We start from the raw sequence: 20,004 nt of genomic DNA on the forward strand, positions 1-20,004 counted from the left end.
CCTTCAGGTGCTTTAATGTGAGTGACTGAAACGATTCATGTGGAACCAGAGAACTGCAGCTCAGGACTGTTGGTTCATCCATCGTACAGAGATTAAAGAGTCTGGAGTCAAAGCAGAGAGTGTGAGGAACAGTGGAAGTGTTTTTATTGAAGGGAACAGTTGTTATTGAGGGGAACAGTGAAACTGCTCAGCAGAAGTTCCTCTGTTGTTCTGACTCCAACTCATCGGAGGAAACGTCTTTATTTAAATGATGAACGAAGCAGCCGCTCCTCTGCACCTCCTCTCCAGCAGGGGGCAGCAGAGAGGAGGAACAGGACTCCCCTGCCCCCTCTCTCTGCTCCTGGAGGAGGAGCGTGTCGTCTCTTGCTGCTCCTGGGAAATGAAAATGAATCCAAAAACAAAGCTGGTGAGGGAACAGTGGGACGCTCCATCTGGAGCACCGGTTCGATTCCCTCAGTCGTCGTCCACCGTGGGAGTGATGGTCACTCCTCTCCTGATCTGACCCCAGCCGATGAGCCTGAGGAGGAAGAGGAGACGTTAGAGGAGCAGAGAGGAAGAGGAGACGTTAGAGGAGCAGAGAGGAGGAGGAGACGTTAGAGGAGCAGAGAGGAGGAGGAGACGCTAGAGGAGTAGAGAGGAGGAGGAGACGTTAGAGGAGCAGAGAGGAGGAGGAGACGCTAGAGGAGCAGAGAGGAGGAGGAGACGTTAGAGGAGTAGAGAGGAGGAGGAGACGTTAGAGGAGCAGAGCCTCACCTCCAGTGCTTCTCCACACGGCGGCTCAGAGCGATCTTCTCTCCCACCTCGGTACAAACCGGGTTGGTCAGAACGATCTTGGCCAGGTCAGCCTTCACGGCACTGACCCGGCCGCCAGTGGACAGAGAGCCGATGTTCACCATCAGAACCTCGTTCTTGGATAGCTTCTGGACCTGCACACACGCACACACACACACAGGTCAGCTGGGACTCAGAGTCAGACTCCAGCTCCCATGATGCCTTGCTCACCTTGGCAGCCTTCTTGTCTCCCTCTGTCCGGACGCCCAGCAGCCTCCGCAGCAGGAAGTAGGAGATCTCCAGCTCAGTGAAGATCTCCGGCAGCGCTCCCACGGCGCCGAGCACCTGACCCACCATCCGGTCGGCGCGGCACAGCGTCGGGTCGATCTTCGTCCCCACGCCTGCAGAGCAGAGGAGCGTTAGTAGAGGAACACTGAAACATCTCCACATCTCAGATTACGCTCTGATAAGGAGGGAAAACACTCTGATTTAGCCGAGTCATGGCGTCTCATCGTGATGATAGAACTGACTTAGCCGAGTCATGGTATCTTACTGATTATAGAACTGATTTAGCCGAGTCATGGTATCTTACTGATGATAGAACTGATTTAGCCGAGTCATGGCGGCTCATCGTGATGATAGAACTGACTTAGCCGAGTCATGGCGTCTCATCGTGATGACAGAACTGACTTAGCCGAGTCATGGCATCTCATCGTGATGACAGAACTGATTTAGCCGAGTCATGGCGTCTCACCGATGAGTCCTCCCGGCGCGGCGTACTGCAGGTCGTTGTGTTCGGCGAACAGAGAGACGATCTTGGAGAAGATGGGTTTGCACATCAACTTCCCCTCGTGGTCTTTGGAGACGATACCTGGACGCACCTCGATCTCCTGACCCACCTGGAGGTCACAGGAGAGGGGGCGGGGTCAGAGTCAAGGTCGGGCAGCAGCTCACAGCACCGTCCTATAAACGCATGGGGGCGGGTCTCACCTTGAGCACGCCCTTCAGGATACTTCCTCCGGCCACGCCCCCTTTCAGGTCGTCCACCTCACAGCCGGGTTTGTTCACGTCGAACGATCTGATGACTGAAACACACTGATCAGAACACTGCACACGTGTGTGTGTGTGTGTGTGTGTGTGTGTGTGTGTGTGTGTGTGTGTTACCAATGAGGCGGGGCTCGGAGATGAAGTCTCTGATGGGGACGGGGATCTTCTTCACGATGTACTCACACACCACCTCGATGTTGTACTTCAGCTGGGCGGAGATGGGGATGATGGGCGCTCCTTCAGCCACCGTGCCTGAAACACCATCAGGTTACACAGACACACCGACACAGACACAGACACAGACACAGACACAGACACACTCTGACCCACCCTGGACGAAGGCCAGGATCTGCTCGTACTGCTCCTTGGCCTGACTCTCCTTCACCAGGTCGATCTTGTTCTGCAGGATCAGGATGTGCTTCAGCTTCATGATCTCAATGGCCGCCAGATGTTCTGACGTCTGAGGCTGAGGACACGACTCGTTCCCCGCTGGAGGAGGAGAAGGCATTAATCTGATGTTAGAGGAGGAAGATGCTCTATATTCTGATGTTAGAGAAGGAAGATGCTCTATAATCTGATGTTAAGAGGGGGAGATGCTAAGCGGGGGAGACACTCTATAATCTGATGTTAGTGGACGAAGATGCTGTATAATCTGATGTTACTGGAGGAAGATGCTCTATAATCTGATGTTAGGGAAGGGAGATGCTCTATAATCTGATGTTACGAGGGGAGACGCTCTATAATCTGGTGTGAAGAGGGGGAAGATTAGTGGACGAAGATGCCCTATGATCTGGATGTTAGTGGAGGAAGATGCTCTATAATCTGATGTTAGAGCAGGAAGGTGCTCTATAATCTGATGTTAAGAGGGGGAGATGCTAAGAGGTGGAGACGCTCTATAATCTGGTGTGAAGAGGGGGAAGATTAGTGGACGAAGATGCCCTATGATCTGGATGTTAGTGGAGGAAGATGCTCTATAATCTGATGTTAGAGAAGGAAGATGCTCTATAATCTGATGTTAAGAGGGGGAGATGCTAAGCGGGGGAGACACTCTATAATCTGATGTTAGTGGACGAAGATGCTGTATAATCTGATGTTACTGGAGGAAGATGCTCTATAATCTGATGTTAGGGAAGGGAGATGCTCTATAATCTGATGTTACGAGGGGAGACGCTCTATAATCTGGTGTGAAGAGGGGGAAGATTAGTGGACGAAGATGCCCTATGATCTGGATGTTAGTGGAGGAAGATGCTCTATAATCTGATGTTAGAGCAGGAAGGTGCTCTATAATCTGATGTTAAGAGGGGGAGATGCTAAGAGGTGGAGACGCTCTATAATCTGGTGTTAAGAGGGGGAAGATTAGTGGACGAAGATGCTCTATGATCTGGATGTTAGAGGAGGAAGATGCTCTATGATCTTATGTTAGAGGAGAAAGATGCTCTATAATCAGTATAAAACAGTCTTAGCTAATGCTAAAGCTAACAGAACGAACCAATCAGCAGCAGGGCGGCGTCCATGACGGCGGCTCCGTTCAACATGGTGGCCATCAAGATGTCGTGACCGGGACAGTCCACAAAAGACACGTGTCTACGAGGAGAGAAGCTGAGTTAGCATGGAGTCCTCCAGGTGGCCTGTTGGCTCCGCCCCCTGGACTCACCTGACCAGCTTGAAGTAGCCCTTGGTGCCGGGGAGGTCTGTGGGGAACTCGTCTGGAGTGCTGCTGCCGCAAGATCGGTAGCACTCGGGACGGGGGCAGCCGGGGTCGTCCAGCTTGTAGACCTGCCAGAGACCAGCAGAGACCAGCTCAGTGGGGAGACCAGAGGAGACCAGAGAAGACCAGCTCAGTCCAGAGACCAGATTAGTCCAGAGACCAGAGAAGACCAACTCAGTCCAGAGACCAGGTTAGTCCAGAGACCAGAGAAGACCAACTCAGTCCAGAGACCAGAGGAGACCTACTCAGTCTATATACCAGAGGAGACCAGCTCAGTCCAGAGACCAGAGGAGACCAGGTTAGTCCAGAGACCAGCTCAGTCCGAAGACCAGAGGAGACCTACTCAGTCCAGAGACCAGCTCAGTCTAAAGACCAGGTTAGTCTCGAGACCAGCTCAGCCGAGAGACCAGCTCACTCCACAGAGTGGGTCGGCATGGTAACAGGTCTGTCTCTGGTCCACCGGGGGCAGTACTGAGCTGATTATGAGCTTTCATGGTTTCAGCTGCGAAGCAAGTTACTGACCTGCAGTGCTCAGCTAATGCTAATGCTAAAATTATACAGACATTGAAGCCCCGTTTCCATGACAACGCTTCAAGTGAATAATGCATCGTTTTTACATTTTTGTTTCAGAAATGTTTCACATTAAGACCACAACGTTCTGAAAATGATGTAGTTTTCATGTTGGTCGAGTAGTTGGGGTTGTTGGTAGTTTTAGTACTGAAAGCGCATGCTGTCAAAATAAAACTACCAAGTTGCATTGTTATTACGGTGACTGTCAAAATAAAACTACCAAGTTGGATTGTTATTACGGTGACTGTCAAAATAAAACTACCAAGTTTGATTGTTATTACGGTGACTGTCAAAATAAAACTACCAAGTTGGATTGTTATTACGGTGACCGTCAAAATAAAACTAACAAGTTGGATTGTTATTACGGTGACCGTCAAAATAAAACTAACAAGTTGGATTGTTATTACGGTGACCGTCAAAATAAAACTACCAAGTTTGATTGTTATTACGGTGACTATCAAAATAAAACTACCAAGTTGGATTGTTATTACGGTGACTGTCAAAATAAAACTACCAAGTTTGATTGTTATTACGGTGAATGTCAAAATAAAACTACCAAGTTGGATTGTTATTACGGTGACTGTCAAAATAAAACTACCAAGTTGGATTGTTATTACGGTGAATGTCAAAATAAAACTACCAAGTCCAGGACTCTGAGCTCCGTTGTGTAAAATGACCCCAAAACACAACAAGAGTTTTGTGTTTCACTTGAAATCGTTTCTGTGTAAGCAGGGACCGAGACTGGACGTCAGTCGGTCCAGAGGACGGTTGGCCGGTCCAGAGGATGGTTAGTCGGTCCAGAGGACGGTCGGCCGGTCCAGAGGACGGTCAGTCGGTCCAGAGGACGGTCGGCCGGTCGGTCCAGAGGACGGTCGGCCGGTCGGTCCAGAGGACGGTCAGTCGGTCCAGAGGACGGTCGGCCGGTCGGTCCAGAGGACGGTTGGCCGGTCGGTCGGTCGGCAGACCCACCTTAGCGTTAGCATATCCCAGCTTGATGGTGATGTTCCTCTCCAGCTCGTTCTTGAAGCGGACTGTGTGAACTCCAGAGATGGCCTTCACCACCGTGGACTTGCCGTGGGCGACGTGGCCGATGGTTCCTGAGAGACACCAGGACGTCAACACCGGGACACATTCTCATCCTCCAACAAAACAAGCTGAATGTCTCTGATCAACATCTTACTCATCTACATCAACCTTCAGTCTGTGACCTGCCAACACTTCACAGATGTTCTCCAGGTGTGAGGAGAACCTCAGTAACTTATTTAACCTCTTAATGTCTGCGAATGACGAGAACGTGGCGGCGCTCTACAAGCGTTTTCTCTCACCGATGTTGATGGTGGCCTGTCTGCTGATGATCTCTGGAGAGAGCGGCGTCAGCGTGGACACGTTCTGCAGAGAAAACACGTTAATCCTGCTGCTGAAGGAAACAAAGAGCAGCAGAACCACAGAACCACACAACAACCAGCGACAGGAGGCCTCGTCCCGTCTGACCCCAGCACAAGTTTCTGTGTAAAATAAGGATTAAATCCTATTTAAACATGAACGCTCGTGGAGAAACTCGATCATAATGTACTTTTTAAATCCAGATTTACAGTTAAACACTGAATGATGTGAATACCATTTCAATACAGTCAAAAATAAGCATAAAATCCCACAACTACTTTTCATTTAAAACCACGTAAATTATTAATCAGGCAAAAAAATCCATTACTATCTATACACACTGGAATTATAATCTAAGAGTATATCTGCCAGTTTTTGTCGCATTTAAATACAGAAAGCCTGATGCTAAGGTCAATTCAGAAGTCCATTGACTTTTTAGCTAATTTAAGATCACGAGAAACAATCAAATATTTGACAAAACGATGTTACAAACGGCTTGTTGACGTTCATAACGGCTCGTTTCGAGATGTTGATATTAAAAAGTTTGATTTATCATTTATTTCTTTGCGATATAAGCGTTGAAGCCTCACGGAAAGGCGAACAGCAGACATTACTCCCATTCAGAACTCCGTTGACTTTTTCACCATTTCATCAGCATGAGAAACGATGCGAACACGTTAATCTAACGACTGTAAACGTTTATTACCGGCACGTGTGAGCTGTGATACGGATTAATAAGAGCACGTTAGACATAAACACACATGTTTATTTGAGAGAAAACACGTGTTTCATCCCGCTGGAGGCGCCGCGGAGCCGCTGCCCGTCTCCCCGCCGGCCTGCCGTCATGTGCCGGGCGGAGCCGGGGCATGGGGCCGGGACACGGAGAGCAGCCACCGGGTGAACCACACGGCGCTCCCCCGGTCACACACAAGCAGAACCCCTCAGTAAACATCGGTAAATGTAAACCTACCAGGTTATGGAGGTCCTGTTTGGCCAGATGAGGCTGGCCGAGCGTAGATCCGGACTCATCACCCGCCATGTTGAACCCGAAGAGAAGGCTGTCCGCGGCGAACGCCTGATTAACTCTTCACTTACTAAACAGCTTTCAAACAAACAAAAGAACTCTCACCAGCAGGAAAACTGCTAAAACTCGAGTAAAATAAATTTGATTAAAATATCAATCTCCTATGAACTCTTTTGTTTAATACACAATAACGCGTCGGGGTCCTTCATGAACGGCTGATGCAACTTATTTTTACACCAAAATCATACAAACTAAAGATCCAAAACTATTCTAAGCTCAATGAAACGCAAAGTTGAAGTGCGATTTTAAAATCGCTCTTTGCTTTTAAGTAGATTGTGTGTTCTCTTAGGAAACAAAGAAATAAACTCATAGCCTGCTCATATCCATGTGTCGGGTCCGTCGGTTAATAATGACGTCATACTGAAGATAATTTGGTTCGCCGGTTATAAATTCTACAACAAATACAAATATTACAGTATTTTATATATATATATATATATATTATATATATATATATATATATATATAGATGTTTATTATCTATCTATCTATCTATCTATCTATCTATCTATCTATATATATATATATATAGATAGATAGATAGATAATAAACATTACAAATATAAAACAGTATACATATTAAGAATATTGAATATTATAAATACTAATTGTTACAAACTATACATAGTCCACCCATTCCATTAAACCGCTTAACCCTGTGCTAAAACGAAAACTTTTTTATATTTAATTTTATTCCTGGGAAAAGGTCTACTCCTAATCCTCGGACTAGTCCTGCTGCTGTGGATCCTCCAGAGCCTCATTTGTCCCGGGTTCTGAAAGGACTGTATCTGAGTGAACCATCTCTCTTGTAGTCCGGTGTTATTTTTAAGGAGTAACTCATCGCTCTGATACAGGAGCTGTGCATGGCACGCTACGCCCTTCGGTCCCGCCCACACAGGAAGTGACGTCAGTGCAGAAGATGGCGTCCTGGGGTCCGGAGGACTGCTGCGGTTCGGACTGACCCGGATCCGTGCGGGGTCTCTGATCCTGACCACGAGGGGCTCTCTGATCCGGGACGGACCCGGACCGTGTGGAGGGGGGGGTCTCTGGTCCGGGACCGGGCTGATGGACGCGGCGCGCGGCATCGCGGAGCCCCGCTGATGTCCGACGGAGCCCGAGCCGCCGGGTCCGACAGGCAGCGCCGAGGTGAGCCGGCTAAAGCTAAAGCTGCTGCCCGGGGAAGGCTGCCAGAGACCCGGCAGAACCGGGCCGGGTGAGCCGGGTCGATAGGCTGGAGGTTAATCCTCCAGGATGCTCTGGAGGACCGTGGGGGGGGGGGCGGCTGAACAGGCTTTGTTTATACTGAGGAGCTGTCTGTGTGTCTGCCTTACATGTTAAAGCTTTTCACCTGAATTCTCCCCCTCCTGCTGCTCTTCCTCCTCCTGGACTGAAACCCATCCTGCTGTCTCCTCTCAGAACCAGGGAACCACAAACTCAGGAGATGCGTTAGCGCTCAGCTGCTGAAGCCTGTGATCGTTCTCCCGGGCTCCAAAAGGTATGACTCCCCTGACCTCTGACCCCGCAAGGGTGGCCAAACACTTTCCTTCCGAGGAGCAGACACGACACTGAGACGTCAAACCAGCCTGAAAGGGTCTGTCAGGGGGAGACTGTGACAACATCCAGAATGTTTCAGTGACGGGATGCATTTTATAAAGTTTGTTCAGTTGTATACACATAAAAATGGAAATATAGAACTCAACATATGTAAAGTGTTGCTGCATCTCACTGTTTCCAAATAAAAAAATGAATATGAAAAACAAAAATCTAAATATTGGCCTCATTTTGAGATCGAGGACATTTTCAGCTGCGGTTGTTTGGTTTTGAGAAAATAAACATGTTTATCATGTGTGTAGAGGAAAAGTTTAAAGTTTGAATTGAAAGCTCTCTGTGACTGGAGTTGCTGCGTGTGGCCCTCAACTAAAATGATGCAATATTAAATCGGTAATCAATGACAACATTGATTAGAATGTGGTTTGTTTACATTGAGTGGCGGCATTTGAAGGGTTAAAACTGAGAGCGTCCTTGAGACTTTTGTTCTTTATTTCCACGGGTTAAGATGAAGAGATCCAGAGGGGTCGTGAGGGGAGATGAGGGGCTTTGGGAGGTTTCTTCATTTTGGGGTTTGAAATGAAAAGTTTGTGAAGTCGGAGGTTGAGGAACGTCTCGCTGCTTGTCGGCTCTCGTCCAGGTCTCCACTGCGACTGGACACGAGGGCCACCGTCCTCTGATCGGCTGGGACGGCCTCCTCTGACATGCCCGTGGCCAATCAGAGGTGAGTGTGAGTGTGTGAGTGTGCTCTGTGTGTGTGTGTGTGTGTGCTCTGTGTGTGTGAGTGTGCTCTGTGTGTGTGTGTGTGTTTTCTTTACACTGGTTAAACCCCACCCCACCCACGTCCACAGGAGTGTTATGTCGGGGGCGGATGTGGAGGTGTACCTGTCCCAGGTGCATGATGGGAGCGTGTCGTCGGGCTTCAGGGCGCTGTACGAGGAGCGTCTGCTGCTGGACGTCACGCTACTGATCGAGGAGCACCACTTCCAGGTACACACACACACACACACACACACACACACACACACACACACACACACACACACACGATCAGGGAGGTTTGTGCGGTGAGGAGGCGGTGCTAACCACTGCACAAACACGGAGAGCATGAAAAGACCAAAACAACTGTAAGAAACGACGTAAAAGAGAAAAAAACAAACAAAGAAACTGAAAAAACAAAACGACAGAAAACACAAACACTGAAAGGAGGTTCTAAACTGGTTGTTCTCTGATGCACGTTCTATAAGATATATGGTGTGTGTGTGTGTGTGTGTGTGTGTGTGTGTGTGTGTGTGTGTGTGTGTGTGTGTGTGTGTGTGTGTGTGTGTGTGTGTGTGTGTGTGTGTGTGTGTGTGTGTGTGTGTGTGTGTGTGTGTGTGTGTGTGTGTGTGTGTGTGTGTGTGTGTGTGTGTGTGCGCGTGCGCAGGCCCACAAGGCGCTGCTGGCCACGCAGAGCGACTACTTCCGGGTGATGTTCACGGCCGACATGCGGGAGAGGGACCAGGACAAGATCCACATGAAGGGCCTGACGGCGGCGGGCTTCGGCCACATCCTGCGCTTCATGTACTACGGCTCCCTGGAGCTCAGCATGCCCACGGTGCAGGAGATCCTGCAGGCCGCCATGTACGTGCAGCTGACGGAGGCGGTGGAGTTCTGCTGCTCCTTCCTGCTGGCCAAGATTTGCCTGGAGAACTGCGCCGAGGTCATGCGCCTCCTGGAGGACTTCAGCGTCGGTGTGGAGGGCGTCCAGGAGCAGCTCGACAACTTCCTGCTCGACAACTTCGTGCCGCTCATGAGCCGAGCCGACTTCCTGTCCTACCTCAGCCTGGAGAGACTGCAGGTAGGGGTGTGTGTGTGTGTGTGGGTGGGTGGGTGGGTGGGTGTGTGGGTGTGTGGGGGTGTGTGCGTGCCGTTGTTGAGTTGTGTACCTTGCTGCACCAGGCGTACCTGAACAGCGACGCTCTGAGTCGCTTCCCTGAGATCGAGCTGTACGAAGCGGTGCAGGCGTGGCTGCGGCACGACCGGCGGCGGTGGCGGCACACGGACACCATCGTTCAGTCCATCCGCTTCTGTCTCATGACTCCCGCCAACATCTTCGAGAAGGTGAGTCTGAAAGTAACGGAGACGCTGCAAATCGAGGGGAGGAGTCACCTAATGTCACCTGACCTCCTCTACCGTCACCTGACCTCCTCTACCATCACCTAACCTCCCATCACCTAACCCCCTCTACCATCACCTAACCTCCTATCACCTGACCCCCTCTACCATCACCTAACCCCCTCTACCATCACCTAACCTCCTATCACCTGACCCCCTCTACCATCACCTAACCCCCTCTACCATCACCTAACCTCCCATCACCTGACCTCTACCGTCACCTGACCTACCGTCACCTGACCCCCTCTACCATCACCTAACCTCCCATCACCTGACCCCCTCTACCATCACCTAACCTCCCATCACCTGACCCCCTCTACCATCACCTAACCTCCCATCACCTGACCTCTACCGTCACCTGACCTACCGTCACCTGACCTACCGTCACCTAACCCCCTCTACCATCACCTGACCCCCTCTACCATCACCTAACCTCCCATCACCTGACCTCTACCGTCACCTGACCTACCGTCACCTGACCTACCGTCACCTAACCCCCTCTACCATCACCTGACCCCCTCTACCATCACCTAACCTCCCGTCACCTGACCTCCTCTACCGTCACCTGACCCCCTCTACCATCACCTAACCTCCCGTCATCTGACCTCTACCGTCACCTAACCTCCCGTCACCTGACCTCTACAGTCACCTGACCTACCGTCACCTGACCCCCTCTACCATCACCTAACCTCCCGTCACCTGACCTCCTCTACCGTCACCTGACCCCCTCTACCATCACCTAACCTCCCGTCACCTGACCTCTACCATCACCTAACCTCCCGTCACCTGACCTCCTCTGCCGTCACCTAACCTACTGTCACCTGACCCTCTCTACCGTCACTTGACCTCCTCTACCGTCACCTGACCTCCTCTACTGTCACCTAACCTCCTCTACCGTCACCTGACCCCCTCTACCGTCACCTGACCTCCTCTCCTGTCACCTGACCTCCTCTACCGTCACCTAACCTCCTGTCACCTGACCTCCTCTCCTGTCACCTGACCTCCTCTCCCGTCACCTGACCTCCTCTCCCGTCACCTGACCTCCTCTCCCGTCACCTGACCCCCTCTCCCGTCACCTGACCCCCTCTCCCGTCACCTGACCCCCTCTCTCGTCACCTAACCTCCCGTCACCTGACCTCCTCTCCCGTCACCTGACCTCCTCTCCCGTCACCTGACCCGCTCTACCGTCACCTGACCTCCTCTCCTGTCACCTGACCTCTCCCGTCACCTGACCTGCTCTACCGTCAGCTGACCTCCTCTCCTGTCACCTGACCTCTACCGTCACCTGACCCCTCCTCTCATCCTCTCTCGTCCTCGCAGGTGAAGACGTCGGAGTTCTACCGTTACTCGCGGCAGCTGCGGCAGGAAGTGGACCAGGCGCTCAGTTACTTCCACGACGTCAACCAGCAGCCTCTAGTGGACACACACGCCAACCGCATCCGCTCAGTACGGCCGCAGACCGCCGTCTTCAGGGGCATGATTGGACACAGCATGGTGAACAGCAAGATCCTGCTGCTGCAGCGCCCCAAGGTGGTGTGTCTCTGCTGCTCCATCACTCCTCCCTCATTCTCCCTCCATCACTCCTCCCTCATTCTCCCTCCAACACTCCTCCCTCATTCTCCCTCCATTCTCCCTCCAACAACTCCTCCCTCATTTTCCCTCCATGACTCCTCCCTCCATTCTCCCTCCAACAACTCCTCCCTCATTCTCCCTCCATGACTCCTCCCTCATTCTCCCTCCATGACTCCTCCCTCATTCTCCCTCCATGACTCCTCCCTCATTCTCCCTCCATTCTCCCTCCAACAACTCCTCCCTCATTCTCCCTCCAACAACTCCTCCCTCATTCTCCCTCCATCACTCCTCCCTCACTCCTCCCTCATTCTCCCTCCAACACTCCTCCTTCCATTCTCCCTCATTCTCCCTCCAACACTCTTCCCTCCAACACTCCTCCATCATTCTCCCTCCATTCTCCCCCCTCATTCTCCCATCATCACTCCTCCTTCCATTCTCCCTCCAACACTCCTCCCTCCATCATTCCTCCCTCATTGTCCCTCCAGCACTCCTCCCTTATTCTCCCTCCATCATTCCTCCCTCCATCACTCCTCCTCCATTCTCCCTCCAACACTCCTCCCTCCATTCTCCGTCCATCACTCCTCCCTCCATCACTCCTCACTCCATTCTCCCTCCAACACTCCTCCTTCCATTCTCCCTCCATCACTCCTCCCTCCATTCTCCCTCCCTCACTCCTCCCTCATTCTCCCTCCCTCATTCTCCCTCCATCACTCCTCCCTCATTCTCCCTCCAACACTCCTCCATCATTCTCCCTCCATCACTCCTCCCTCCATTCTCCCTCCCTCATTCTCCCTCCATCACTCCTCCCTCCATTCTCCCTCCAACACTCTTCCTTCCATTCTCCCTCCCTCATTCTCCCTCCATCACTCCTCCCTCATTTTCCCTCCAACACTCCTCCATCATTCTCCCTCCATCACTCCTCCCTCCATTCTACCTCCCTCAACACTCTTCCTTCCATTCTCCCTCCATCACTCCTCCCTTATTCTCCCTCCATCATTCCTCCCTCCATTCTCCCTCCATCACTCCTCCCTCCATTCTCCCTCCATTCTCCGTCCATCAGCCCTCCTCCCATCACTCCTCCCTCTATCACTCCTCCCTCCATTCTCCCTCCAACACTCTTCCTTCCATTCTCCCTCCAACACTCCTCCCTCATTCTCCCTCCAACACTCCTCCCTCCATTCTCCGACCATCACTCCTCCCTCCATCACTCCTCCTCCCATCACTCCTCCTTCCATTCTCCCTCCAACACTCCTCCCTCCAGCACTTCTCCCTCCAACACTCTTCCCTCCAGAACTCCTCCCTTATTCTCCCTCCATCATTCCTCCCTCCCTCACTCCTCCCTCATTCTCCCTCCATCACTCCTCCCTCCAACATTCCTCCCTCCATCACTCCTCCCTCATTCTCCCTCCAACACTCCTCCCTCATTCTCCCTCCATAACTCCTCCCATCACTCCTCCCTCCATCATTCTCCCTCCATTTCCCTCCCTCCATCACTCCTCCATCAATCTCCCTCCATCACTCCTCCCTCATTCTGCCTCCATTACTCCTCCCTCATTCTCCCTCCATCAATCACCCTCCAACACTCCTCCCTCCATTCTCCCTCCATCACTCCTCCCTCCATTCTCCTCCCATCACTCCTCCCTCCATCACTCCTCCCTCCATTCACCCTCAAGGTGTCATGAACTCAAAAACATCAATCACCTAAATGATCAAAACTTTTTCTTTTCGGTTCCATTTACCAGGAAACGATTTCAAGTTAAAACTTAAAACGACTGTACTGATTTGGGTGTCTGTTTCCATGACAACAGAGCACAGAGTTTCTGAAAACACATTTCTGAAAACCGCTCAAAGGTAGAACTTTTGAAAACGTTCAGACTCCGTCTCCTTGTTGACGGAGGTATCTCTGGTCCTGATCACCACGGCCGCAGTAACTTGTAGTTCTGCACATGCTCAGTAGAGCCAATCAGAACAAAGTTTCCTCCGTGGTGTCATGACTCCCAGTCGATATTCTCTTGAACTTGGTACTTTTATTGTGACAGTCACCGTAATAACGATCCAACTTGGTTGTCATGTTCTCCCATTGTTGTTTTCAAAATGTTTCCAGGTAAATAGAACCTCGATGAACAAACTAGACCGTCACACACAGACCCCCACCCCGCTGACCAGCCTCTCTCTTCAGGTCTGGTGGGAGTTGGAGGGTCCTCAGGTTCCGCTGCGACCCGACTGCCTCGCCATCGTCAACAACTTTGCCTTCCTGCTAGGCGGAGAGGAGCTGGGGCCCGACGGCGAGTTCCACGCCTCCTCCAAAGTCTACCGCTACGACCCCCGACAGAACTCCTGGCTCCGCATGGCCGACATGTCCGTGCCCAGGTCCGACTAACCTCCCCCCCTCCCCCATCCCGGGTCCACCGAGACCCCTCCAGTCTGCCGCCGCCTCGCTCCCCCTCACGCCTCTTCTCTCCCCGCTGCAGGTCGGAGTTCGCCGTGGGCGTCATCGGGAAGTTCATCTACGCTGTGGCGGGCCGCACGCGAGACGAGACCTTCTACTCCACGGAGCGCTATGACATCACGGAGGACCGCTGGGAGTTCGTGGACCCCTACCCCGTCAACAAGTACGGCCACGAGGGGACGGTCCTCAACGGGAAGCTCTACATCACCGGCGGCATCACGTCCTCCTCCACCTCCAAGCAGGTGTGTGTGTTCGACCCGGGGCGGGAGGCGGGGGGTGGGGCCGGCGGCGGCCCGGACCCCCACAGGACGCGCCGCGGCCCCCTGCTGCCCGGCACGCACGCCAGCTGCTGGGAGAACAAGTCCAAAATGAACTACGCGCGCTGCTTTCACAAGATGATCTCCCACAACGGGAAGCTGTACGTGTTCGGTGGCGTGTGCGTCATCCTGCGCGCCTCCTTTGAGTCGCAGGGTTGCCCGTCCACCGAGGTGTACGACCCCGACACCGACGAGTGGACCATCCTGGCCTCCATGCCCATCGGCCGCAGCGGGCACGGCGTGGCCGTGCTGGAGCGGCAGATCATGGTGCTGGGTGGCCTGTGCTACAACGGCCACTACAGTGACTCCATCCTGACCTTCGACCCCGACGACAACAAGTGGAAGGAGGACGAGTATCCCAGGATGCCTTGCAAACTGGACGGTCTGCAGGTGTGCAGCCTGCACTTCCCCGAGTACGTGCTGGAGCACGTGAGACGCTGCAGCTGAGGTCTGCTCCGCCTCCTTTTCTACACACACCTGTCCCGGGGGCGGGGCCAGGCCGGGGGAGGGGCCAGGCCGGGGCACTCAGCCCACAGCGACCCAACATTTACACAATTAGCTTTGTCAGAAAAACACGTAGAAACGTAAGTGAGGCGGTCGGAGCCGGCTTTTGATTGGTTCTCTAACGAAAGGAAGACTGGAAGGTCTCAGATGAAGCTACCTGTGTGGTTCTGGAAGAGTTCAGGTGCAGCTCGGCCTCTAGGGAGGAACCAGAGAGACCCCCAACACACACACACACACACACACACACACTGTAATACCATTAGTCATTTAAAGGGTTAATTCAGAATCAGAACATTTGTTTCAGGAGAGATCTGATTGATCAGCTAAATTAGCCTTTTGTTAGCGCGTTAGCTCAGTTACGACCTGATGTAGTTTCACTGTATTTAAAGACGCGTCTTCAGAGCTTCTTGCTCTTCACTGAGGCGATCGGAGCGGTCAGTCTCCACGGTAACATGCTTCCTTCTAACTTAACGAGTGTCAGCAGCTTCAGTTGTAAATGCATAAACACAGTAATATATGGAAAAATTGTCCAGCTGCGTCGTTCTACTCAATGGGAGAAAATGTGTAACTTATCTTTGGCTGAGGCCGGAGCCCTGCGCTCTGACTTTAGCCGTGTTGTGTTTTATTTATTTGTGGTTAACGCAGTGCGATTAAACCTGATGTGAGAATGTGAGGTGAAGGCAGCTCTTACTGGCAGCTATCGTCTGTGACTGTTCAGAAACAGCAAGGAGACGTGAACAATAACAAAACAACGTAGCTTCAGCTCAGCCGTTCCACCGTCACCTGATAATAACGAAGCCGTGATTCGTACTCACGACGACGTTCAGCTCGCCGTGCGGTTGACAGTCCAGTCTTCATAGAAAAGTGGCGGGGAAACAAGTCATGGTGGAGCCTGAAACAGGTTTTCAGGTGTTTTACTTTTTATTATATGGAAGAGTTTTAGGGTCACTGAAGAAAAAAAAAAAAATTCGGAGGCTAAAAAAAAAAAAAAAAACCCTTTGTGGCTCCAGAAAAAGTCGAAAATCAAAGTCGAGATTTTTTTTTATTTTTACGGTGGAATAAAAAGTCCGTCCATCCACATGCCAGCGGTGTGACTGTTTCCTCAAAATGCACATCAGGCGGTTTAATGAAGTGATGAAAAGAAGCTTCAGGACAGAATGGAGCTCATAAACACGGTCAGTTATCATCAGTATCAGGACTAGAAGAGACAGAGCAGCTGCTGCCTGGTTCTGTAGAGGAACAGTTATCATCAGTATCAGGACCAGAAGAGACAGAGCAGCTGCTGCCTGGTTCTGTAGAGGTACACAGTTATCATCAGTATCAGGACTAGAAGAGACAGAGCAGCTGCTGCCTGGTTCTGTGGAGGAACAGTTATCATCAGTATCAGGAGCAGAAGAGACAGAGCAGCCTGCTGCCTGGTTCTGTAGAGGAACACAGTTATCATCAGTATCAGGAGCAGAAGAGACAGAGCAGCTGCTGCCTGGTTCTGTAGAGGTACACAGTTATCATCAGTATCAGGACTAGAAGAGACAGAGCAGCTGCTGCCTGGTTCTGTAGAGGAAGTTCGTCAAGTACGAAGGACAAAGACACGGATCCCGGGCTGTTTATTTAAATGTTCTTATTAATCAAGGAAATCCTATGTAAAATCACATGTCCATAAGCAGTAAGTAACTCTATATAGTCACAATTAAGTGATTTAATGTGATTTCACATCTCCGGGCAAATGATAAGGGATGGACAGACGTCTCTCTGTGAAAAAAATAAATCTCGACTTTGATTTTTGACTTTTTCTGGGGCCACGGAGGTTGTTTTTTTTTAGCCTCCAAATATTTTCTTTTCTTCAGTGGCCCTAATACTCTTCCGTATTATTAACATTCATCTTACTTCTGGATGAATCCTGTTTCATGTGACCTTTGTTTGCAGCGATGATACAGGTTGAAGTGTGTGGCTGCTGCTGCAGAGGCGCCGAGGAGCCACACGAGGCGCCAGAGCTGCAGGTGGCAGACGTCTGTATTCGGCTAACGCTCACCGTCGCCGCAGTAACTTGTTTTCAGTGTTTCTGCTGTTTCCATGGAAACGGGGTTTGTTTTCTTAAATGTCGTCATGTTGAGGTGGAACTCTTCTGAAACGACGAGTCGCCTGGTGACTGGCCACTACACATACACACACACACATATACACACACCATCAGCTCTCCTGGGTGTGTCATCCAAGGACACGAGGCCCCTCCCCTCCCCCCCCCCCCCCACACACACACACAGACAGACACACACCTCCAGCCGGGTTTTAGTCTGTTAACGTGGCTCCCCTCACTGGGGAGAATCGTCGTGGAAACGGGGTCTGGTCTTCATGGTTCCTCTTTGATTCAGAGCTGCAGTGGGTCGGACGGTGTAGTGCTGCTCCAGTCCACTGGGGGCAGCAGTGATGAGCACTGTTCAAGGAGGGTGGGACTCAGTAGGAAATACTGGCGAGCGTCTCACTCCATCTCATCTTTTCTTTTTTTACTGTGAAAAGGGCTCGAGCACATTGCTGCTTCCTGTCCATCCTCACCTTCCTCCTCTTCCTCCTCCTCCCTTTATGACCCCGCTCACGTCCTCAACAGGTTCAATCTCCTCCAGAGTGAGTGAAGCTTCTGACTCCAGCCAAATGTCTCCGTCAGGCTGGGCGCTGTCCCGTAAAGAGCGGTGGATGGCTTTCTGGAGTCCAAACACTTTATTGATCCTCGTTGCAAACATCTCATTTACACAGAACAACACAAGTTCTGCCTCTCAGTGAGCATGCAGCTGAACACACACACACACACACACACACACACACACACGCACACAATGATTTCACTAAATACATAAAATCTCATCTTCACTCTTGAACAAACAGAAACTTCAGATTTTTGGCTCAATAGATCAATAGAAATTCCTCTGTGTGATGATTCATCAGGTGATGCTGGTAACCATGGTAACCACTGTAAACAAGCTGGATGAGTAGAGGAGAACACACTTTATTCTTTTCTTTAGAGGCCTCCGCAGAATGAGTCCAGGAATCAAACTGTCAATTTTTATTTTTTTTTAACCCTTAAACTCCCCCTCCTCCTCTTCATCGTCATCATCTTCATTACCCCCCCCAAGGTCCCAGGTGGGGGTCTGAGGCTGCTCAGGCCACATTCAGAGACACAGACGGTCCGACCAGTGGTTTAGTCTTCAGTGTCTCAGTAGGAAACGACAGTAGAGGATTACACAGAGTAAACTTGTTGCTATGACGACCGTATCCCAAAGCAAACTGCAGTGAACATATCTTATAACCGAGTAGAAACTCTTTGGAAACGATTTGTAACTTCTTTCCAGAAATAAATGTTCATATTGGAGGACTTTCAGCTGCTGGACTCCGTGTTTCTTTCCTCCATTCATCGAGACGGGAACGTGTGCTTCCACTAGTTTCCCCTGAACCTTCACCGATACACTGGGTTGACTAAAGTATTTGCTCAGTCTTCATTGAATCCACGTGTTCCAGTCTCTTCCACGGACACAGGTGATCAGATCAATCGCCTCGACATGCAGACGGTTCCTGCAAACATCAGTGAAAGAACGAGTGCGGCAGGAGCTCAGTGAGTTCCAGCAATCGATCACATGATCAATACGTCCAACTGTCAATCAGCTGCTGGCAGAATGACAAAGTGGAAGCAACAGCAGCAACTCGGCCAGGAAACATCACAGCAGGTCAGAGGGTGGTGAGGGGCAGAGGTCAGAGGTGAAGTCAACAAATACACACCTTCAAACTCCATGAGATCTTCAGATTAACAAACTCTCATGAGATCTTCAGATTAACTCCAGAACAACTTTGATAAAGACACTTCCTTGGTTAAGAGCACTCAGGGCAGGCTCTCTGGCACCACCTAGTGTCTGTCTGTGCACATCACGGCCCACTGGTCTGGTTTGGAAAAGAAAAGCATCTGAATGGATCATTTGCATTAATTCCACATTGAAGTGCTTCAACCAGCCGATCACAGCAGTTTGTCACGGAGCTCTTAGAGGGACATGCAAAAATGAACAAAAAAAAATTAAAAGAAAAAAAAACTGTTGCAAGCTCTCGCAAAATGGGAGGGATGTAAAAAAACAAAACAAAACAAAAAACAAGAACCCTGAAGTTAAAAACCTTTTTCTTCCCCAAAAACATTTTTGTGAGATTTTGAACAAAGTTCTTGTTATGAGTAACAGTAACATCACGATGGAGCCATCCACGGCGCAAGGTATTCACCATCCATCCATCCATTTCTCTTCCCCGGGGGTGTCAGTCTGAGCACCGTCACCCAGAGCACATTGCACCAGTTAAGAACCTTTCCTGCGGGCGGTGAACCCACGGGAAGAGATATTCACCAGTTCATTGATTTTCACTTTGAAATCGGATTAAAATACAAAGATATTAAGGATTTGCTTGCTAGTCTGAAATCCTTTCACAGTAGTGACGGGTAAAGAGGATATTTGGTTCACGGAGACTCAGCCGTTGTAAAGATACTCAGAGCTTGAAGTCCTGGTTGAATTCATTAGCAACAACACTACTTCACCGATACCTTTTATTTTTTATTTTAATCATGTCCTGTTAGGGGCTCCGTAGTTTCTCACAGATTGCTTTGATTAGAGAAAACATATTGAGCTTATGACCTTTATTGTTGAGCATTGAGAACTTGTTGGGGTCTGCTCTCTCTTTATTCGCCCCATTAGAGACACCCTAACTAATCACTGAACCAATCGAGGTTCTACTGGCCTCGATTCAAACGATCTGGATGTGCCGCAGCACAGGGGCAACCGGTCCGAGCGGATGTTTCAGAATAAGAGAACAATTAACACTTTTCACTTCCACTCGCAACAGGAGGAGGAATATGTGATCTCATGTCGTCCAC

General features: G+C 50.6%; 2 protein-coding genes across 3 annotated transcripts; one reads left to right on the forward strand and one right to left on the reverse strand.

Moving 5' to 3' along the window:
- Positions 1-127: 127 nt before the first annotated feature.
- Positions 128-6,925, reverse strand: eif2s3 (eukaryotic translation initiation factor 2, subunit 3 gamma). Its single transcript, XM_080489239.1, has 12 exons — positions 6,450-6,925; positions 5,422-5,485; positions 5,066-5,193; positions 3,473-3,594; positions 3,308-3,402; positions 2,149-2,307; positions 1,936-2,070; positions 1,762-1,856; positions 1,526-1,670; positions 1,003-1,172; positions 754-926; positions 128-517 (listed from the first exon to the last, which is right to left on the reverse strand). Exons 1-12 carry the CDS (start codon positions 6,516-6,518, stop codon positions 454-456), a joined length of 1,419 nt encoding a protein of 472 aa, XP_080345365.1. The 5' UTR covers positions 6,519-6,925; the 3' UTR covers positions 128-453.
- A 547-nt stretch (positions 6,926-7,472) lies between these two features.
- On the forward strand, positions 7,473-18,475 carry klhl15 (kelch-like family member 15). 2 transcript variants are annotated; one of them, XM_080489221.1, is made up of 9 exons: positions 7,473-7,709; positions 7,980-8,058; positions 8,752-8,835; positions 8,963-9,101; positions 9,538-9,951; positions 10,053-10,214; positions 11,589-11,798; positions 14,020-14,210; positions 14,312-18,475. In XM_080489221.1, exons 3-9 carry the CDS (start codon positions 8,816-8,818, stop codon positions 15,051-15,053), a joined length of 1,878 nt encoding a protein of 625 aa, XP_080345347.1. In that variant the 5' UTR covers positions 7,473-7,709; positions 7,980-8,058; positions 8,752-8,815; the 3' UTR covers positions 15,054-18,475. The 2 variants fall into 2 exon arrangements, with proteins under 2 accessions (XP_080345347.1, XP_080345348.1); XM_080489222.1 differs by lacking the exon at positions 7,473-7,709 and having other exon boundaries at positions 7,955-8,058.
- Positions 18,476-20,004: the final 1,529 nt, after the last annotated feature.

Source organism: Lipophrys pholis, assembly GCF_963383615.2.
Source record: "Lipophrys pholis genome assembly, chromosome: 20".
Lineage (NCBI taxonomy): Eukaryota > Metazoa > Chordata > Actinopteri > Blenniiformes > Blenniidae > Lipophrys > Lipophrys pholis.